Genomic DNA, 19,270 nt, shown 5'->3' with positions numbered 1-19,270 from the left:
CGCTTCCAGTTCCACGGAGGAAGCCGTGGTTATTGACAGCCGTCTTTGTCACATTGTCTATTAATAGCTCATGTAGTTCAAATTGCCCTGATGGTCATATAATTGATTGTGGTGTTCGTTTGCCAAGCTCTCAACCCTTTACACTAGTCAGAGAAGAATGGAACCCGGCGTAGACATGTCTTTAATATGTCACTTACTTTCTTCTTCTCTATCTCTGTCTGTCTGTCTGTCTATCGGTCTTTCTGTCTGTCTGTTTGTCTCTCTGAATGTCTCTCTCTCTCTCTTTCTCTCTCTCTCTCTCTCTCTCTCTCTCTCTCTGAATGTCTCTCTCTCTCTCTCTCTCTCTCTCTCTCTCTCGCTCTCTCTCGCTCTCTCCCTCTCTGGCTATCTCTCTCATTATTTTGATGTTTTACTAGTTTAATACTTTGATTAGATACTGTTCCTTTTAGGTATGAAATGATAGCATGTGCATGTGTGTAGGTATGCGAGCGCACGCTCGCGCGCGCGAGCATGTGTGTGTGCATATGTGTGCATGTGTGTGTGTGTGTGTGTGTGTGTGCATAATGTGTGTGTGTGTGTGTGTGCTTGTGTGTGAGTTTGTGTGTGCGTGTGTGTGTATACGTGGGTGTGTGTGTGTATGTGTGTGTGTGTGTGTGTGTGTGTGTGTGTGTGTGTGTGTGTGTGTGTGTGTGTGTGTGCGCAGTCTTTGCTTCCGTTTACAATTATTCTCAGTATATGTTCCAAGGACAGGTTGGAAGATTAGGCTAAGGCTAAAACCTTTATCCTCATGTAATAACTTTCTGAGCTCTCTCTCTCTCTCTCTCTCTCTCTCTCTCTCTCTCTCTCTCTCTCTCTCTCTCTCTCTCTCTCTCTCTCTGTCTCGCTGTGACTCCCTTTCTTTGATTTGTTTTATACTTGTGTTGTTATTCCACCTCGTTGTTGTTGTTTTTCATCAACTTGTTGAGCGTAAGTCGTCGTTTTGCATTCCTGCTTGTGTGTGTTTCTATTTACTAGGCGAGAAATTACGTTTAACTTGTAACAGATCGCTGTTGTAAAGCAGTCAGATTTAAAAAAAAAAATGGTAGTAATATTTAGCAGAATATGCGACACCTGTGCAGTAAGATATTTGTCAGAATCTGTGTACGTTAGGGGCTCCACTTACATGCGTAACTTCAGCAGGACCGACCACGCACTGCCTACTATTTATGCCGCGATAGGGATCGTCACAATCGGTTCAGCGTAAAAACCGACACGCGTGCGTAGAGTGCATTCAGCAAGTGACGCTACCCTATCCTGTGCTTTGACTCGCTTTGTCGACAGGAAATGAGTGAGTGAAAGGAAACAGAAAACCTATTGTATCGCATTCAAAGCCAACGCAGCATGCTTGTGTTGGGGTGTCACTGTGTGTAAGGAAGAAGGTTTATCATGCTAGGTTCAGTAGAAGAAAAAGGTGACGAAAACTTTGTTACCATGTGGAGGTACTATTATCTGGCGCAGCTCAAAGTGTTTTCCTCCAAAGATGAAAATTTTGATTTTATTTTATCGAATGAGGTGCCAACATGAAAATGTGTGGACATTCTTGTTCGGACCGCCTTGACACCTCTGTCGATCTGGGTGGTATTTGTCAAAGCTCTCGCGAAAGGACTGGTGTGTCTTGGTATACGATAGTCGGATGGTACGGTTAGAGGTAGTGAGATGTAAATATATCGTTATGTGCCAACCAAAACCCCCCAGAGGATAAAGCTTTAGTGCTAGAAACCTTTGTCCCGCTGTTATGGCTTGAGAACAAAATCTCAGGGGGAAAGGGGTGGCACTAAACTATGCATAGGGCTTAGTTTAGTAGAACCTTGAGAAGAGGGGGGCGGGGGTAGGGGGGGGGGGGTGGCACTTGAAGCAGTAAAGATGCAATCGCACATGAAGGCACACGTACGCAGGCACGCAGGCATTCACGGTTTATTTTCCAAAGTGTGTGCCCCCTGCGGACTCATAAGTAAATGGTACCGACTCTCTTGCCTCCGCTGAGAGCAATGCATTAGTCGCCATAGGTAAAGGTCCTTGTAGTTAGTCGCTTATATTGATGATGAAAGGTCTTTATCGTACATTGACTTTTGCCAGACATTTTTGATTACTTTTTTACCTACCTTTTTTCGCACATGATATTAAGGAATTGCTTTTACCGCTCGTTGCTTCTAGACATACTTTTCTGGTCAGTGGATTTTTATGAAACAGCGACCGCTGCCTGCCAGCGCTTGTAAATGTGTGTGGGTATAGTGCATACATGTAATGACAGATGTACCGGCACGGTTGGCCTGGTGGTGAGGCGTCCGCCCCGTGATCGGGAGGTCGTGGGTTCGAACCCCGGCCGGGTCAAACCTAAGACTTTAAAATTGGCAATCTAGTGGCTGCTCCGCCTGGCGTCTGGCATTATGGGGTTAGTGCTAGGACTGGTTGGTCCGGTGTCAGAATAATGTGACTGGGTGAGACACTAAAGCCTGTGCTGCGACTTCTGTCTTGTGTGTGGCGCACGTTAAATGTCAAAGCAGCACCGCCCTAATATGGCCCTTCGTGGTCGGCTGGGCGTTAAGCAAACAAACAAACAAACAAAATGACAGATGCTTCATTTTCTGAGCTTTGTGTTGCATTTTAGTTGGTCCTGATTCGTTAAAAAATGGAAGGTTATCCTGTCACGTGAGGACGTTGAATACATGTTGAGGCCATGTTTGGGGCGTTGTTTGGGCTGAGGCGTGTTTGGGAATGGACAATCACCAGGCCATGTTTGGGGCATTGTTTGGGCTGAGGCGTGTTTGGGAATGGACAATCACCAGGCCATGTTTGGGGCGTTGTTTGGGCTGAGGCGTGTTTGGGAATGGACAATCACCAGGCCATGTTTGGGGCGTTGTTTGGGCTGAGGCGTGTTTGGGAATGGACAATCACCAGGCCATGTTTGGGGCGTTGTTTGGGCTGAGGCTTGTTTGGGAATGGACAATCACCAGGCCATGTTTGGGGCGTTGTTTGGGCTGAGGCGTGTTTGGGAAGGGACAATCACCAGGCCATGTTTGGGGCGTTGTTTGGGCTGAGGCGTGTTTGGGAAGGGACAATCACCAGGCCATGTTTGGGGCGTTGTTTGGGCTGAGGCGTGTTTGGAAATGGACTATCACCAGGCCATGTTTGGGGCGTTGACGGTAAGATATGTGTTTAGGAAACGACAAATTCCTAAAGTATTTTGTGGAGATTGGAAAATGATTAAGGCATGTTCCGGAAAGAAAGAACTAAGGCATGTAGATGACGTCACGATGACGATGACGTCACGATGCCAATGACGATGCCGGGTGCTTTACATTTCAGTTTGCAGACAACGAACGGGAGTTGTTCCGTTACCAGGTGGAACACATGAGACACGGGGCGCAGCTACAGGGCCTGCCCAACACCAAGCTGGCCAGGTGTGTATAGTCACTGCATACCCCATTTCACAACTGAATAAATTAAACGTCATGCTTCAAACACCACTGTCTTCTGGGCGTTGCCTGTCGACATACCGAAAAATAGTATTACCATGGTCTTGTTTGTCCACACACATACAAGCATGAACGAGCTGTGTTTTTTGTTCACTCGAAAAACACAAGTACCTGCACACAAGGTTTAATGCTGATTTTACTGGTTATGCCATCTATAATATCGTTGTGGTCGTCCTTGTCATCGTTGTGGTCGTCCTTGTCATCGTTCTTAATGTTTATTTCTCGTTGCAGAGCGAAGTTGCGGCAGAAGAAGCTGCAAGACAAAACGGAGAGGGAGCACAGACGTCTGGTGAAAGCTGTCAACGCCTTTCTCAAAGTCAGGGCCTTTGGTTTTAACAAAATGTTATTCAAAATTCATCACATGAAACAATTGAAAATATACGAGTAGGACACGCGCTCAAGCAAGTGCTTATGATTTAACGTGACCAAAACAATACTTAATCACACACATTTTCATAATGGTGGACATAACAATAATAAACCAGTAGAACAAATTGTAGGAATGGGGATGGGGGACTAAATAACAAGTCGCGTAAGGCGAAAATACAACATTTAGTCAAGTAGCTGTCGAACTCACAGAATTAAACTGAACGCAATGCAACGCAGCAAGACCGTATACTCGTAGCATCGTCAGTCCACCGCTCACGGCATAGGCAGTGAAATTGACAAGAAGAGCGGGGTAGTAGTTGCGCTGGGAAGGATAGCACGCTTTTCTGTACCTCTCTTCGTTTTAACTTTCTGAGCGTGTTTTTAATCCAAACATATCATATCTATATGTTTTTGGAATCAGGAACCGACAAGGAATAAGATGAAAGTGTTTTTAAATTGATTTGGAAAATTTAATTTTGATCATAATTTTTATATATTTAATTTTCAGAGCTTGTTTTTAATCCGAATATAACATATTTATATGTTTTTGGAATCAGCAAATGATGGAGAATAAGATAAACGTAAATTTGGATCGTTTTATAAAAAAATTTGTTTTAACAATTTTCAGATTTTTAATGACCAAAGTCATTAATTAATTTTTAAGCCACCAAGCTGAAATGCAATACCGAAGTCCGGGCTTCGTCGAACATTACCCGACCAAAATTTCAACCAGTTTGGTTGAAAAATGAGGGCGTGACAGTGCCGCCTCAACTTTCACGAAAAGCCGGATATGACGTCATCAAAGACATTTATCAAAAAAATGAAAAAAACGTCTGAGGATATCATACCCAGGAACTCTCATGTCAAATTTCATAAAGATCGGTCCAGTAGTTTAGTCTGAATCGCTCTACACACACACACACAGACAGACACACACACACACACACACACACACACACACACACACACACACACACACACACAGACACACACACACACACACACACACACACACGCACATACACCACGACCCTCGTCTCGATTCCCCCCTCTACGTTAAAACATTTAGTCAAAACTTGACTAAATGTAAAAACAGAAGAATCTACAGAGGCGAAAAAAGAAGAAGAGGGGGATGGTTTGGGGGAGGAGGGCATTCAGGCAACCACAAGGAGAGACTGGGACGAAAGCGCGTGAGAAGAGAACATCAAATCTGAGACATGCAGCATGTAAATTTAAGTAAATGTACAAGTGAGGGCATTTCTGTTGAGTGACAACATGGTGTATGTAATCATAGAATACACTGGGAAGAAATCTTGGTACGCAGAAATAAAAACTCAATTTCGCCGATGTGCTGAAACTAGCAAAAAAATACTGACATAAATTTGTCTCCCAACAGTCAGTTAAACATGCGCGATTCGGAAAGTGAGATTTAAAAGGCTGGACCTAGTGTAAGAGAGGGAGGGGCTTCCAACAAGAGGCAGGGATACATGTCTTTAGCCAGGCGGGGGGGGGGGGGGGGGGGGTGTCTGGGGGACCTTTATCCCCCAGGTGCTGTTGAAATATAGCACTTGGAAGGACTAGTTGGGATCTCGCTTTAAGAAAAAGTGTATACTTGCCGGGTAAGTGGTCGGGAGGGGGTTGGGGGCTTCCGGAAGCCAGGACGACCACCTTGGTCCATCCCTGGTATTTTCAGATTGTTTTGATTTACATCACACGTGTAATACGATTGGTTTTTTTTGTCTGACGCCACAGGTGTTAGAGAAACACAACGTGGACAACAACGACACCATTGACAGGGCGGAGCTGGAAGCGGCGCTCAAAGACGTAAGACGGTCATTTGCAAACTGTAGGCATCGTGTGTTCTGTGGACAGTATACAATCAATCTATCTATCTATCTATCTATCTATCTATCTATCTATCTATCTATCTATCTATCTATCTATCTATCTATCTATCTATCTATCTATCTATCTATCTATCTATCTATCTGTCTGTCTGTCTGTCTGTCTGTGTTTGTCTGTCTGTCTGTCTGTCTGTCTGTCTGTCTATCTGTCTGCCTGTCTGTCTGTCTGTCTGTCTGTCTGTCTGTCTGTCTGTCTGTCTGTCTGTCTGTCTGTCTGTCTGTCTGTCTGTTTGTTTGTCTGTCTGTCTGTCTGTCTGTCTGTCTGTCTGTCTGTCTGTCTGTCTGTCTGTCTGTCTGTCTGTCTGTCTGTCTGTCTGTCTGTCTGTCTGTCTGTCTGTCTGTCTGTCTGTCTGTCTGTCTGTCTGTCTGTCTGTCTGTCTGTCTGTCTGTCTGTCTGTCTGTCTGTCTGTCTGTCTGTCTGTCTGTCTGTCTGTCTGTCTGTCTGTCTGTCTGTCTGTCTGTCTGTCTGTCTGTCTGTCTGTCTGTGTGTGTGTCTGTCTGTCTGTCTGGCTGGCTGGCTGGCTGGCTGGCTGGCTGTCTGTGTGTCTGTCTGTCTGTCTGTCTGTCTGTCTGTCTGTCTGTCTGTCTGTCTGTCTGTCTGTCTGTCTGTCTGTCTGTCTGTCTGTCTGTCTGTCTGTCTGTCTGTCTGTCTGTCTGTCTATCTGTCTGTCTGTCTGTCTGTCTGTCTGTCTGTCTGTCTGTCAATAAATGTATGTATGTATGTATGTATGTATCTATCTACCTATATATCTATCAATCAAAACGACCAGATAATAAAATCAATCAGTTAATCCATCAATCCATCAATCCATTAATCCAACCATTCATAAATCAACAAATATCATTCAATCAATCAATCAAGTTGTTTGTAAACAGCATAATTAACAATATGATCAACTAATTAGTGCAATCAATCAATACATCGTGTTTTGTGAACAGTACAATGAATATTATAAACAATCGATTATAAAATGAAACAGGGAGAGCGGAATGGGTAGGGGGTATTTTACTACTCTCCTTCAGTTCTATAGCTGACTTTGGGAGCGGAATGGGTAGGGGGTATTTTACTACTCTCCTTCAGTTCTATAGCTGACTTTGGGAGCGGAATGGGTAGGGGGTATTTTACTACTCTCCTTCAGTTCTATAGCTGACTTTGGGAGCGGAATGGGTAGGGGGTATTTTACTACTCTCCTTCAGTTCTATAGCTGACTTTGGGAGCGGAATGGGTAGGGGGTATTTTACTACTCTCCTTCAGTTCTATAGCTGACTTTGGGAGCGGAATGGGTAGGGGGTATTTTACTACTCTCCTTCAGTTCTATAGCTGACTATGGGAGCGGAATGGGTAGGGGGTATTTTACTACTCTCCTTCAGTTCTATAGCTGACTTTGGGAGCGGAATGGGTAGGGGGTATTTTACTACTCTCCTTCAGTTCTATAGCTGACTTTGGGGGCGGAATGGGCAGGGGGTATTTTACTACTCTCCTTCAGTTCTATAGCTGACTTTGGGAGCGGAATGGGTAGGGGGTATTTTACTACTCTCCTTCAGTTCTATAGCTGACTTTGGGAGCGGAATGGGTAGGGGGTATTTTACTACTCTCCTTCAGTTCTATAGCTGACTATGGGAGCGGAATGGGTAGGGGGGTATTTTACTACTCTCCTTCAGTTCTATAGCTGACTTTGGGAGCGGAATGGGTAGGGGGTATGCAAAGGAAACTGACTACTGCACGCAAAATGGCGCGCAGAAATCCAGCCACGGCCACACGAACGGACAAAGGAGAAGATAACACTTTTAGTTTCCTTTTGTCTTGCGGCTACATTTCTCCCCAAAGGCAATAGCTGTAGCTGTGTCGGGGACAGTAAAACAAGCATCGCCATTTCTCCCCAAAGGCAATAGCTGTAGCTGTGTCGGGGACAGTAAAACAAGCATCGCCATTTCTCCCCAAAGGCAATAGCTGTAGCTGTGTCGGGGACAGTAAAACAAGCATCGCCATTTCTCCCCAAAGGCAATAACTGCAGCTGTGTCGGGGACAGTAAAACAAGCATCGCCATTTCTCCCCAAAGGCAATAACTGTAGCTGTGTCGGGGACAGTAAAACAAGCATCGCCATTTCTCCCCAAAGGCAATAACTGCAGCTTTGTCGAGGACAGTAAAACAAGCATCGCCATTTCTCCCCAAAGGCAATAACTGTAGCTGTGTCGGGGACAGTGAAACAAGCATCGCCATTTCTCCCCAAAGGCAATAACTGTAGCTTTGTCGAGGACAATAAAACAAGCATCGCCATTTCTCCCCAAAGGCAATAACTGCAGCTTTGTCGAGGACAGTAAAACAAGCATCGCCACTTCTCCCCAAAGGCAATAACTGCAGCTTTGTCGAGGACAGTAAAACAAGCATCGCCATTTCTCCCCAAAGGCAATAACTGCAGCTTTGTCGAGGACAGTAAAACAAGCATCGCCATTTCTCCCCAAAGGCAATAACTGCAGCTTTGTCGGGGACAGTAAAACAACCATCGCCATTTCTCCCCAAAGGCAATAAATGCAGCTGTGTCGGGGACAGTAAAACAAGCATCGCCATTTCTCCCCAAAGGCAATAAATGCAGCTGTGTCGAGGACAGTAAAACAAGCATCGCCATTTCAGGTTCAAACACTGAGCCTTCCTTAATGGTTTTTTGTTTTATTTCCCTACAGGGAATAAAACCCTAATGGGAAAATTCCGAGCTATCGAAAATCTTTTTGATCAGCCTAGGTCAACAAACGTTAGGCTTATATCTAATGGAGCTGGCTTGCCCTCCGCCTTCCATGGGGAAAACAAAGCAAATATTTCACAATCCCAATTCCCAGCGAGACGAGAGATACAAAGACAAAAGCGCACGCGGCGCTAACACACACACACACACACACACACACACACACACACACACACACACACACACACACACACACACACACACACACACACACACACACACACACACACACACACACACACACACACACACACACACACACACAGACACACACACACACACACACACACACACACACACACACACACACACACACACACAGACACACACACACACACACACACACACACACACACACACACACACACACACACACACACACACACACACACAGACACACACACACACACACACACACACACACACAGACACACACACACACACACACACACACACACACACACACACACACACACACACACACTCACACACACACACACACACACACACACACACACACACACACACACACACACACACACACACACACACACACACACACACACACACATACACACACACACACACACACACACACACACACACACACACACACACACACACACACATACACACACACACACACACACACACACACACACATACATACACACATACATACACACACACACACACACACACACACACACACACACACACACACACACACGCGTGCGCGCACGCGCGCACTCACTCGTATAATTGAAGATAATAAAATTGTCTTTATCTAAATTATCAGGAATTGACTCATTTAGATGTATTAGCCTCCATACGTTTAAGTAATTGGCACCAGGAACCTGCAATGATGTTTATTGGTTGTATTTTTGCTGTGCGCACAAGGAGTTTTACTGTTTTATGTTGTAATGTGTTTTGGTGTACGTTGTCCGAGGCTGTGATATATGTATCCACCTCACCTCATGTTCTCCTTTTGAGATAATAAAGTTTTCTATGTGTACGTTTGCACGACACCCCCCCCACACACACACACACACACACACACACCGGCACACACACACACACACACACACACACCGACACACACATACATGCAAGTTTTACAACAGTATCAAAGTGAAACAGGGCTGAAACATATACCCAGCCAGCACACCGATATGTACGTTCCAGTAAGCGTGTATCAGAGGAGACGGCTTGTTTGTGATCGCCTCCAACCTCCACTCTCTTGTCCTCTCCTTCAAGTCCCCTCCTTTTTCTCTCTGGAGCAGAGGTCATTATTTATTCTTTGATTGTTTGTATCATCACGATCTTGCAGCACTCTTCTCAGAATGAATAATGAAACGTCCCTTTTTGTTACAGGAGAAAGACTTCAAACGAAAGCACCGACTTCACCTTTTTGGCGACGTGGACAGTGAAACCATTCTGCAGTATCTGGACAGAGACGGCAATGGACAGGTACCTTTAACAGACATTCTGTTACAACCACTTGCATTATTGAACCTTGTGTTTACGGCTTTGTTCTTTGTTCCATTTGGTAGTGACACGAGTAGTGCGAGTCACTGTGTTGAGACGATTGCATGTTGTCTAAGGGCAGCAACTGTGCTGAGAGTTCTGACTGCAGCTCAACTGTTGGTTGTCTACCTTGTATTAACAAGCTTCTTCCATCGAGGTCAGGGTCAGACACAGATAGATGAATGTACCTATTGTTCAAGCCGGTATCTCATTTCAAGTAAAACAAATCATGGCCCTCATAAGAAACGGTCACTTTACTATACCGTGCTGACTGGTCAAATCAACTGATTGCTTTATAAATCGTACGAGGAAAATCAGTCAAATGAACAAATAAATTATCAATTGGTATATGCATGACCGGTCGCCAGTGTCAACACCGGTACTTTCATATTAACTAGTAGGATATCGAAACCTTCCGGTTAAAGCTATCCTTGGTATATAAGAGGCAGAATGAACATTAAAACACCAACGAAATATGGATCTGTCATAAAATCAGATGAAATCGCACTGCAACATTCACACAAAACAGAAATCATCTTTGTTTTATCAGACTAAATGATGTGACCTTTTGCTGCAGATCTGCTACCAAGAGCTGGTTCATTTCATGGAAGAAACAGGAATCAACATTCAGCTCCGTTTCCTAGGCTACCAGAGGCGGGAAGTGAAGAACTTCTTTACCTTCCTCAACACGCTGCAGTCCACCCTCCTCACCAACGTCAAGAAAATCTTTGTCGAGGTCAGTAAAGCCTGATATTAATGGGCCAAAGTCCACTCCACGAAGCTTGATGTACGAAGCTTGATGTACGAAGCTTGATGTACGAAGCTTGATGTACGAAGCTTGATGTACGAAGCTTGATGTGCGAAGCTTGATGTACGAAGCTTGATGTACGAAGCTTGATGTACGAAGCTTGATGAACGAAGCTTGATGTACGAAGCTTGATGTACGAAGCTTGATGTACGAAGCTTGATGTACGAAGCTTGATGTACGAAGCTTGATGTACGAAGCTTGATGTACGAAGCTTGATGTACGAAGCTTGAATACTGAACTTTCGGTGAAAAGACTTCGCGAAGTGGACTTTGGGCTCACTTAAGGATATCCTTAAGGCCTGCTTTAATCACCATCTCATTTTATCCTTAAGGCCTGCTTTAATCACCATCTCATTTTATCCTTAAGGCCTGCTTTAATCACCATCTCATTTGATCCTTAAGGCCTGCTTTAATCACCATCTCATTTTATCCTTAAGGCCTGCTTTAATCACCATCTCATTTTATCCTTAAGGCCTGCTTTAATCACCATCTCATTTTATCCTTAAGGCCTGCTTTAATCACCATCTCATTTTATCCTTAAGGCCTGCTTTAATCACCATCTCATTTTATCCTTAAGGCCTGCTTTAATCACCATCTCATTTTATCCTTAAGGCCTGCTTTAATCACCATCTCATTTTATCCTTAAGGCCTGCTTTAATCACCATCTCATTTGATATTTTCTACTGGTCAGCTCTTTAGCCAGTGGAGGTATTGAGTGTAAACGCGAATATGGAGAATATGGATCCTGTTTTTCAATCAAAACATTGAGGCAAGCTGCACGAGACATATCAGGCTTGTCTAAGTGTTTCTATGGAAACAAGTTAAATCAACGCTTCAACAACCCATGAAAACTTGACCATTCTTTTCAAACATCGATTATTGGCTTGGCACCAGCGGCTTTTGAATACAAATTGATTCATCCAACAAACAAAAAAGCCAAACTCATGACAGAAAGCCGTGAGGGTGTTGGTATTGCGGTATGTGAGCAAGTAGAGGGATGGCCTTACCCCATGCAAGGCCTGGGCTACCTGGGCTACCTGGGCAACCTGGGCAACCTGGGCTACCTGGGCTACCTGGGCTACCTGGGCAACCTGGGCAACCTGGGCTACCTGGGCTACCTGGGCACACCGAGGGCAGTCAGCCAGACTGTCGACACGGGAAGGAGTGTGTCTTTAAGCTAGGTATTTCATGAGTTTGGAGTGTTTAAAAATAGGATTGAACACAATACTCTATAGTCTTGTGTACATTGTGCAGGAGCGGGACATCGAGAGGACAGTGGGCATCAACACGGGTCACGTGGACACCTCGGACTTTGTGCTGGAGGACGCTGACCGCGATTTCTTGGTGGAGGTCAGTATGTCATTTGCACGACAATTTACGTGACTGATTTTTTTAAACAAATAAATGTGTCCTTTGAACTTAGGAGGGTGAAACAGGGCTAACGACGGTGGACATAAGATTAGGCCATGGAATTGGTGTAATCATCATCGTCATTGTTGCAGCAAGTTATTAGTGAGGGACTTTTGCCGCGATATTTTCTCTGCGTAAATAAGGTAAGGATATCACAAATAGCGCTTGTGCTCGTCATTGAGAGTCATTCAACAAGTTAGTTTTCCTTTTCAGAGGGGACGGTTGGCTTGCGAGTCGTTCCTGAAGTATTACGCCGCCGTCAAAAACTTGCCCAAAAAGAATGCAAAAAATGGTGACGTCAGCACCCCTACAGGAAACGCGGAGACACCATTGGCCAACAACAACAACGAGGGCGCAGGGGATGCCGTGACAGTGGAGAGAGTGATCGTGGTGGAGAAGCAGACAGTGGCGAGACTGGAATCTTTGGGACTGCCTTATGTGGATGACGAAACGGAAGTGAACACCAGCGTTGAGGTCTTTGAAATGATCAACACTGATGAGCAATCGCCGTGTGAGTTGTTATTTGCTTCTTGTTTTCTGCAGCTTTACGCAGCTAAATTCCCTTTTTATTGAAAAACTCGCTCATGCGTGTGTGTGTGTGTGTGTGTGTGTGTGTGTGTGTGTGTGTGTGTGTGTGTGTGTATGTGTGTGTACATGCATATGTGTGTGTGTGTGTGTGTGGATGTGTCTGTGTGTGCGTGTGTGTGTGTGTGTGTGTGTGTGGATGTGTCTGTGTGTGTTTGTTTGTGTGTGTGTGTGTGTGTGTGTGTGTGTGTGTGATGTTGTTGGTGTTAGCTTCTTGGTTCATTGGTCGGTCAGACGACCCTGTGATTGGTTGGTCAGTTCGATGTTGAGTTCAGCTCAAATGATCGGCTTAGTAATCATGTAAGACAAGTTTTAGGATTTCATGACAAAGATAACAGCGAAACAAAAACTATATTAACTTTAGAACAACATTAATTTTCTTTTTTATTTGTTCATTTCAGTTTTGCCTAAGGAGTCTGGCACATGACCTGAGGGACGTCATACCGATCTCTGCTTGTTAAACGTTAATGACGTCACAATGCCAACTGCATCTGGCAGGTGCTTAAAGTACTAACGGATGGCGAACGGGGTATGTGTGTACGCCGGGGCAGAGCAGAAAGTGAGTTCAACGGAATGATCGACACAGAGACTGGTGTTACCAAGATTGTGACAATCGGCTCAATTGCCTTCGTTTTGATGAGGCAACGGGGAAAGTTACAATACTAGATGTTAACCTTCCTCCAAGCAATTGTGATGCCTTTCTACGAGCTGGGTGCCAAATGTCACCTTGTTGATTCGTGCCGAAACGGTGAGAAAGTTTGTATAAGTTTGGGCGGCGTTCTGCCAACCAAGGACTGCGGACTCCAAACAACTTTCACGTACACAGGACCGGAAATAACGCCGATGAGTGCTCGCCAGCTATGCTTCTGACAGAGATTAGCGCTTTTGCCAGGAAGCTAATGTGTGTACAGATAAGAGGAAGCTAATGTGTGTACAGATAAGAGGAAGCTAATGTGTGTACAGATAAGAGGAAGCTAATGTGTGTACAGATAAGAGGAAGCTAATGTGTGTACAGATAAGAGGAAGCTAATGTGTGTACAGATAAGAGGAAGCTAATGTGTGTACAGATAAGAGGAAGCTAATGTGTGTACAGATAAGAGGAAGCTAATGTGTGTACAGATATTTATAAGAGGAAGCATAATCTTTTTTCCATGTAAAAGAATGAACAGATCAGAGGTGGTGTAAACAGATCAGAGGTGGTGTAAACAGATCAGAGGTGGTGTAAACAGATCAGAGGTGGTGTAAACGATCATCTACGCGAGTAAGCATTGAGAGCAGCGCGAAAACTGACCTTTCCTGCAAAGTGAAAAGTACACCCGTGGTTGTGACTGCGAAGAGAATCACGCGCAATAAGACTTGTTTATTCGCGGGACAGTAATGCGGAAGCCACAGTGGGTGGTAATGTTCCAGAACAAATACTTTCTGAGAAACGGCAAACTGTGTACATTTGCCTGTTAGAATATATGTATGGGAATGTCGCTAAACCTGGAACAGTTAAGGAGAAACAGCCGTACCAGACAAAAAAATTATTATTGCAAAGCGTTTTTTATACTGTCACATACTAGACTCTATCAGTAAACAAACAAACAACATAAGATAAAATAAAAGTCACACAACTCATCAAACTGACCATTATAAAAATTTCTGCATTTGTTCCAGGTTGGACGCATGGGTGTGTAAAGTGGAACACTGTGTTGTCAAACTCGGAACACATGCAAAAACACACTGACTCTCTTTCTAGCTCTGTCTGTGTCTCACACACACATATATACACCCACACACTCTCAATCACACGCACACAATTACACATTGCCACACACACAAGATAAATTCATACGTCATAACATTTTGATTTAGCCATCTTATTTAAATGTCTGTTTTTCCACATAACATTGGATTTTTACCAAAGAAATAGTAAATTTGATAACAATTAATGCCTCAAATGTGAAAAAAATATAAATAAGGGCTAGGTCTAAACAAATCGGATAAAAAAAACTGTTTTTGTAAAACATAAAAAAGAAGCTAAGAAACGATTTTTCACTCAATGTCCTTTTGTTTTCTACTTTCAGTGCAGTCCTCGTGTGATCAATGCCGTGTGTATACTGCTGGCACTGTATAATGTTCAAAGGGGTGTTGGTGCCACACAAGAAGCAGTACCAAGATATTTCGCAGCATAAAAGTCGTGACAGGAACACCAAATGTTCTTGATGCGCAACGCAAACCCATTTCCCCGTTTCTGACAGCCGACAACGCGCAGCCCATTTCTTCGGGTAGCCACCGTCCGGGTCCCAAAATACTGTAAAACAAATCAATCAACCATTCAATAAAAGGTATAGAAGGAAAAAATACAATAAAACTGAAAAGAGAATTGAGTACGTGACTAAAACGGTTCTATGCTAAATGCCCCCCGGACACCTGCCCCCCTCCCCCCCCCCCCCCCCGGACAACAGTACTGCCCCCCGGACAACAGTACTGCCACCCGGACAACAGTACTGCCCCCCCGGACAACAGTACTGCCCCCCGGACAACAGTACTGCCCCCCGGACAACAGTACTGCCCCCTGGACATTTGCCCGCCTAGGACACTTGCCCCCCGTGACAATGAATTGCCCCCCATTCTTGTCTGTATGTTTAGCGAGTTATCAAGTGTTGTATTGTTGTCTAGAGGGTATTCATAGGTAATGGAAATCTATAATTTGTTTTCTCAACGATATCTATATAATGCTTCCTGGTTTGAATACACACACACACACACATACACACACACACACGCGCGCGCGCGCGCAAACACACACACACACACACACACACACACATATATATACACACACACTCACACACATATAGACACATACACATAAATACTGTAAACACCCAGACAAAGACAAACTGACAGACATACACACAGACAAACCGACACAGACACTTGCACGCCCACACTTACGCCCGCATTTACACCAGCAAACACACACACACACACACACACACACACACACACACACACACACACACACACACACACACACACACACACACACACACACACACACACACACACACTCTTATTGAAGTGAACGGCTTTTGCAAAAACTTGCACGAAGAGTGGTGAGAAAAAAATTGGGGGGCAGGTGTCCGGGGGGCAGTTGTCCTCCCTCGGTGGGGGGGGGGGGGGGGCAGGTGTCCGGGGGGCAATTGTCCTAGTAGGGCAATTGTCCGGAGGGGGGGGGCAGTTGTCGGGGAACAATTATCCAGGGGGCAATTAGCCTGCCACGGACTAAAAACACCAGTGTTCACTTTATCGTTTGATGAGGGTAAGATGGAACAGAATGCGTCAAAGCTGGAACACTGTTCCATGTTTGCCTCTATATGTGTTCCAGCATAGCCGCATGGCACCTGCATGGATTTCGACTTTAGCTGTAGGATACATGTGACGTTTCCAATCTTTTTTCCCCGTTCATAGTGTAACACATTGATGTAGGTTTGTGATAGCAATCAACATTTTATGTGAACGTATATAGATAAAGAGTAATAAAACGAATTCTAGACAATAGAAATAAGAAGAAGAAGGGAGAAAAGTTAAAAAAAACGTACATCTTCTTTGGTTTTGCCGCAGTTGTCATTTTTCTTTTTGCAATAACATCGGAGGAGGTCACTAGACATTTCTGCTAAAAAAAAATTCATGAATTGTTTCCCGTTGACCGCATATTGAGGTGTTCCAAGTTAGCCGACTGTTCCGGGATTGGCGACTTTCCCTTATATTTGTAATGTTTGATCACAATGAGTTCTGCATTCCGTGAGAGTACAAGTGGTTTCGCAAATTACGCCGAGTAATGTCGACAACCTGCTACCTGTCGCTGCCGATTTTTTCCGAGTATCGCACTAATTTTTTTTCAGTGACCTATATATATATATTAAACTAGATGAATACCCGCTTCGCCGGGTACGGCTTCGCCGGGAAGAAGTCGAGCCGAATACCCGGCTGCGCCGGGGACCCGGCTGCGCTGGCTGCCTAAACAACCGCTTGGTTACAAATAGACAGAAGAGGAAGAATGGCAGGGAATGGTTCACCAAATCTAGGTTTTGACTTTACAGTGGTTACTTTCCTTCTTGTGTATTTGGCCGTGTTTTGAAAGATGAGTGCTGAGACTACTCCTGGGTTAGGCCAAGAAAAAAATTCAATGTTTTCGATGTTCCGACCAACCCTATTTTTTCTACTTCCAACCCTAGAACGTTTTTTGGCTTATAAACAACACAAAAAATATCACATGCGCCTGTGTAAATAAAAAAACATATTTCATCATAAAACTAAAGAAGAAAAGAAGTAGCCGACCTACCGATTCTAATTGGGTTTACCTTGTCATCAGAAACAAACTGTAGGGGGTGGGCGGGGGGGGGGGGGGGGGTGGGTGGGTGGGCGGAGCCTTACAGTTACTAATGCATTCACGCCAAAGTAAGAAATTGAAAAAGCTTTCAAAGGCATTATTTGGCCGCGTCTGGATTTTTTTTAAATTTACAAAACTCGCTTTCCTTCTAGTTTATTCAGTCTTTTTGGGGGGAGCGTTATCTGCTTACGCTCCAGGCGACAGCAATACAACAAGCATCCACATTCCGGCTTAGGTACCATTGTGTTGTTACAGTGAACACAGCCCTGTAAATAAAAGCCAAGCAGGAAAAAAAAAGGAAACTTTCCAATCCATTCTCACCTGGAGGAATGTGGGAATATCACACCTTTTCCGTGCAGAGCCCAGGAGAGTTCTGTATTTGCAAGACAAATCGTCGTGATTCTTGCTACCGGCATTCTGAATGGGAAAGTTATTGATTTGTGAAAGCAACAAAAAGCTTGGTTTTGTATTGTCGAGGAAAGGATCGCATAACCCTGTGCAGGAAGAGAATTTATGAAGGATGAAGCCTTGCCCCAAAAGCAGTTTTGTCGCTGAGAGCTGTTGTCCAATATCAGTTATTGCCTGCTTGAAATCATGTCGGGATTCATAGGATTTGATGTTTTTGTCAAACTGTGCAGCTGGATTTATTGCGATATAAGTTTTGTGCTGGTTTGATCTAGCATTCAAAGACATGTTCCGCCTTGGAATAAAGAAGTAAGTGTGGACTATTGTACACATGCATGTAAACTGAAGTTTTAACAGAAGATTACAAGGAGAAATTTATATTTTCTTATTTTAACTTTTGACATGGTGATTACGTAAGACATGTATGATACTCTTACTGGACCATTGCTACTTCCACAATGTTTAAATTGGAAAAGAAGAAAAAAGCCCTAATCACAGAAGTCAAAAAAAGCTTCTGCAAAGACAAGAATTAACACGTTGTGATTCTATTCGACTTTGTGAAGATACTAGACATTCTATCTATATATATATATATATATATACGACGACTTGTGTGTGTGTGTGTGTGTGTGTGTGTGTGTGTGTGTGTGTGTGTGTGTGTGTGTGTGTGTGTGTGTGTTCGCGATGCACGGCCAAAGTTCTCGATGGATCTGCTTCAAGTTTGGTGAGTAGACCCCGGACACAACCTGGTCGAATGAGAATGTTCAACACGTGCTCTCAGCGCGCAGCGCTGAACCGATTTTGGTTTTTCTGTTCATCTTCCCAGATCCATTCCCAGTAACTCTTCCTTATCTTCTCCAGTGTTTTGCGTTTATCTCCCTTCCTTCGTGTGGCGTCAATCCATATTCCCGTTACTATTTTTAGAAGGTCACTGTCCACAACGCTTTCATCCCGACGAAGCCGGATATTCCCGTTACTATTTTTAGAAGGTCACTGTCCACAACGCTTTCATCCCGGCGAAGCCGGGTATTCCTCTACTTCTTCCCGGCAAAGTACTTGAAAATAATTGAATTGCTTGCATGTTTTGTTTATACTAAAAGCTACATTCAATCGCCGCCATTCCATTATGTAATGATGTGTACATCTGTACATCAATGAAGTATTGTGTCCATTCCCATTGGAAAGCCAATGGAATCCAATGCTAAAGATTGTGCCGATCGAGTTACAGTCTTGACAAGCTCATTCCGAAGGGGGACAATTATTACATCTACCTTAATACGGTTTCAATATATTTTTCGCCTTTTTAACACCATTCTCAGTCGATGTTTGTTTGTTTATCTGTTTGTTGGTTTGAGTGTTTTTAAAATAGTTCAGTTTGTTGGACGTTGAACATTATAATAATTATAATTATCTGCCGAGTACAGTTTCAAGGTGCGGTTAGGTCTTTGCCAAATGAGACATTCGGGAAATGTACGAAGTTACCTTTCAAAACATCGTTTTGGCTATTGAAGCACAACGTTTGTTTGTGTGTTTGTTCACTTTTGTGAACACTTAAATGATAGGTTTTTGTATCCAAGCCGTATTTCGTTGCTTTTTCAACACCATCGCACTTCCCTTTTTTGAAG

General features: G+C 44.0%; 1 protein-coding gene across 1 annotated transcript in view; it reads left to right on the top strand.

Moving 5' to 3' along the window:
- The window catches only part of LOC138981028 (uncharacterized), a 63,611-nt gene extending 48,816 nt beyond the window's left edge, over positions 1-14,795 (top strand). The window contains exons 8-15 of the mRNA XM_070353823.1: positions 3,346-3,440; positions 3,747-3,831; positions 5,637-5,708; positions 9,905-10,000; positions 10,635-10,793; positions 12,119-12,214; positions 12,488-12,785; positions 13,261-14,795. Coding sequence (XP_070209924.1) covers positions 3,346-3,440; positions 3,747-3,831; positions 5,637-5,708; positions 9,905-10,000; positions 10,635-10,793; positions 12,119-12,214; positions 12,488-12,785; positions 13,261-13,286 — 927 coding nt within the window. The 3' untranslated portion in view covers positions 13,287-14,795. The remainder of the gene's footprint in view (positions 1-3,345; positions 3,441-3,746; positions 3,832-5,636; positions 5,709-9,904; positions 10,001-10,634; positions 10,794-12,118; positions 12,215-12,487; positions 12,786-13,260) is intronic.
- Positions 14,796-19,270: the final 4,475 nt, after the last annotated feature.

This window comes from Littorina saxatilis, linkage group LG12 (assembly GCF_037325665.1).
Source record: "Littorina saxatilis isolate snail1 linkage group LG12, US_GU_Lsax_2.0, whole genome shotgun sequence".
Lineage (NCBI taxonomy): Eukaryota > Metazoa > Mollusca > Gastropoda > Littorinimorpha > Littorinidae > Littorina > Littorina saxatilis.
Note: the sequence above shows the minus strand (reverse complement) of the source record. Positions and strands in the feature narration are given on the sequence as shown.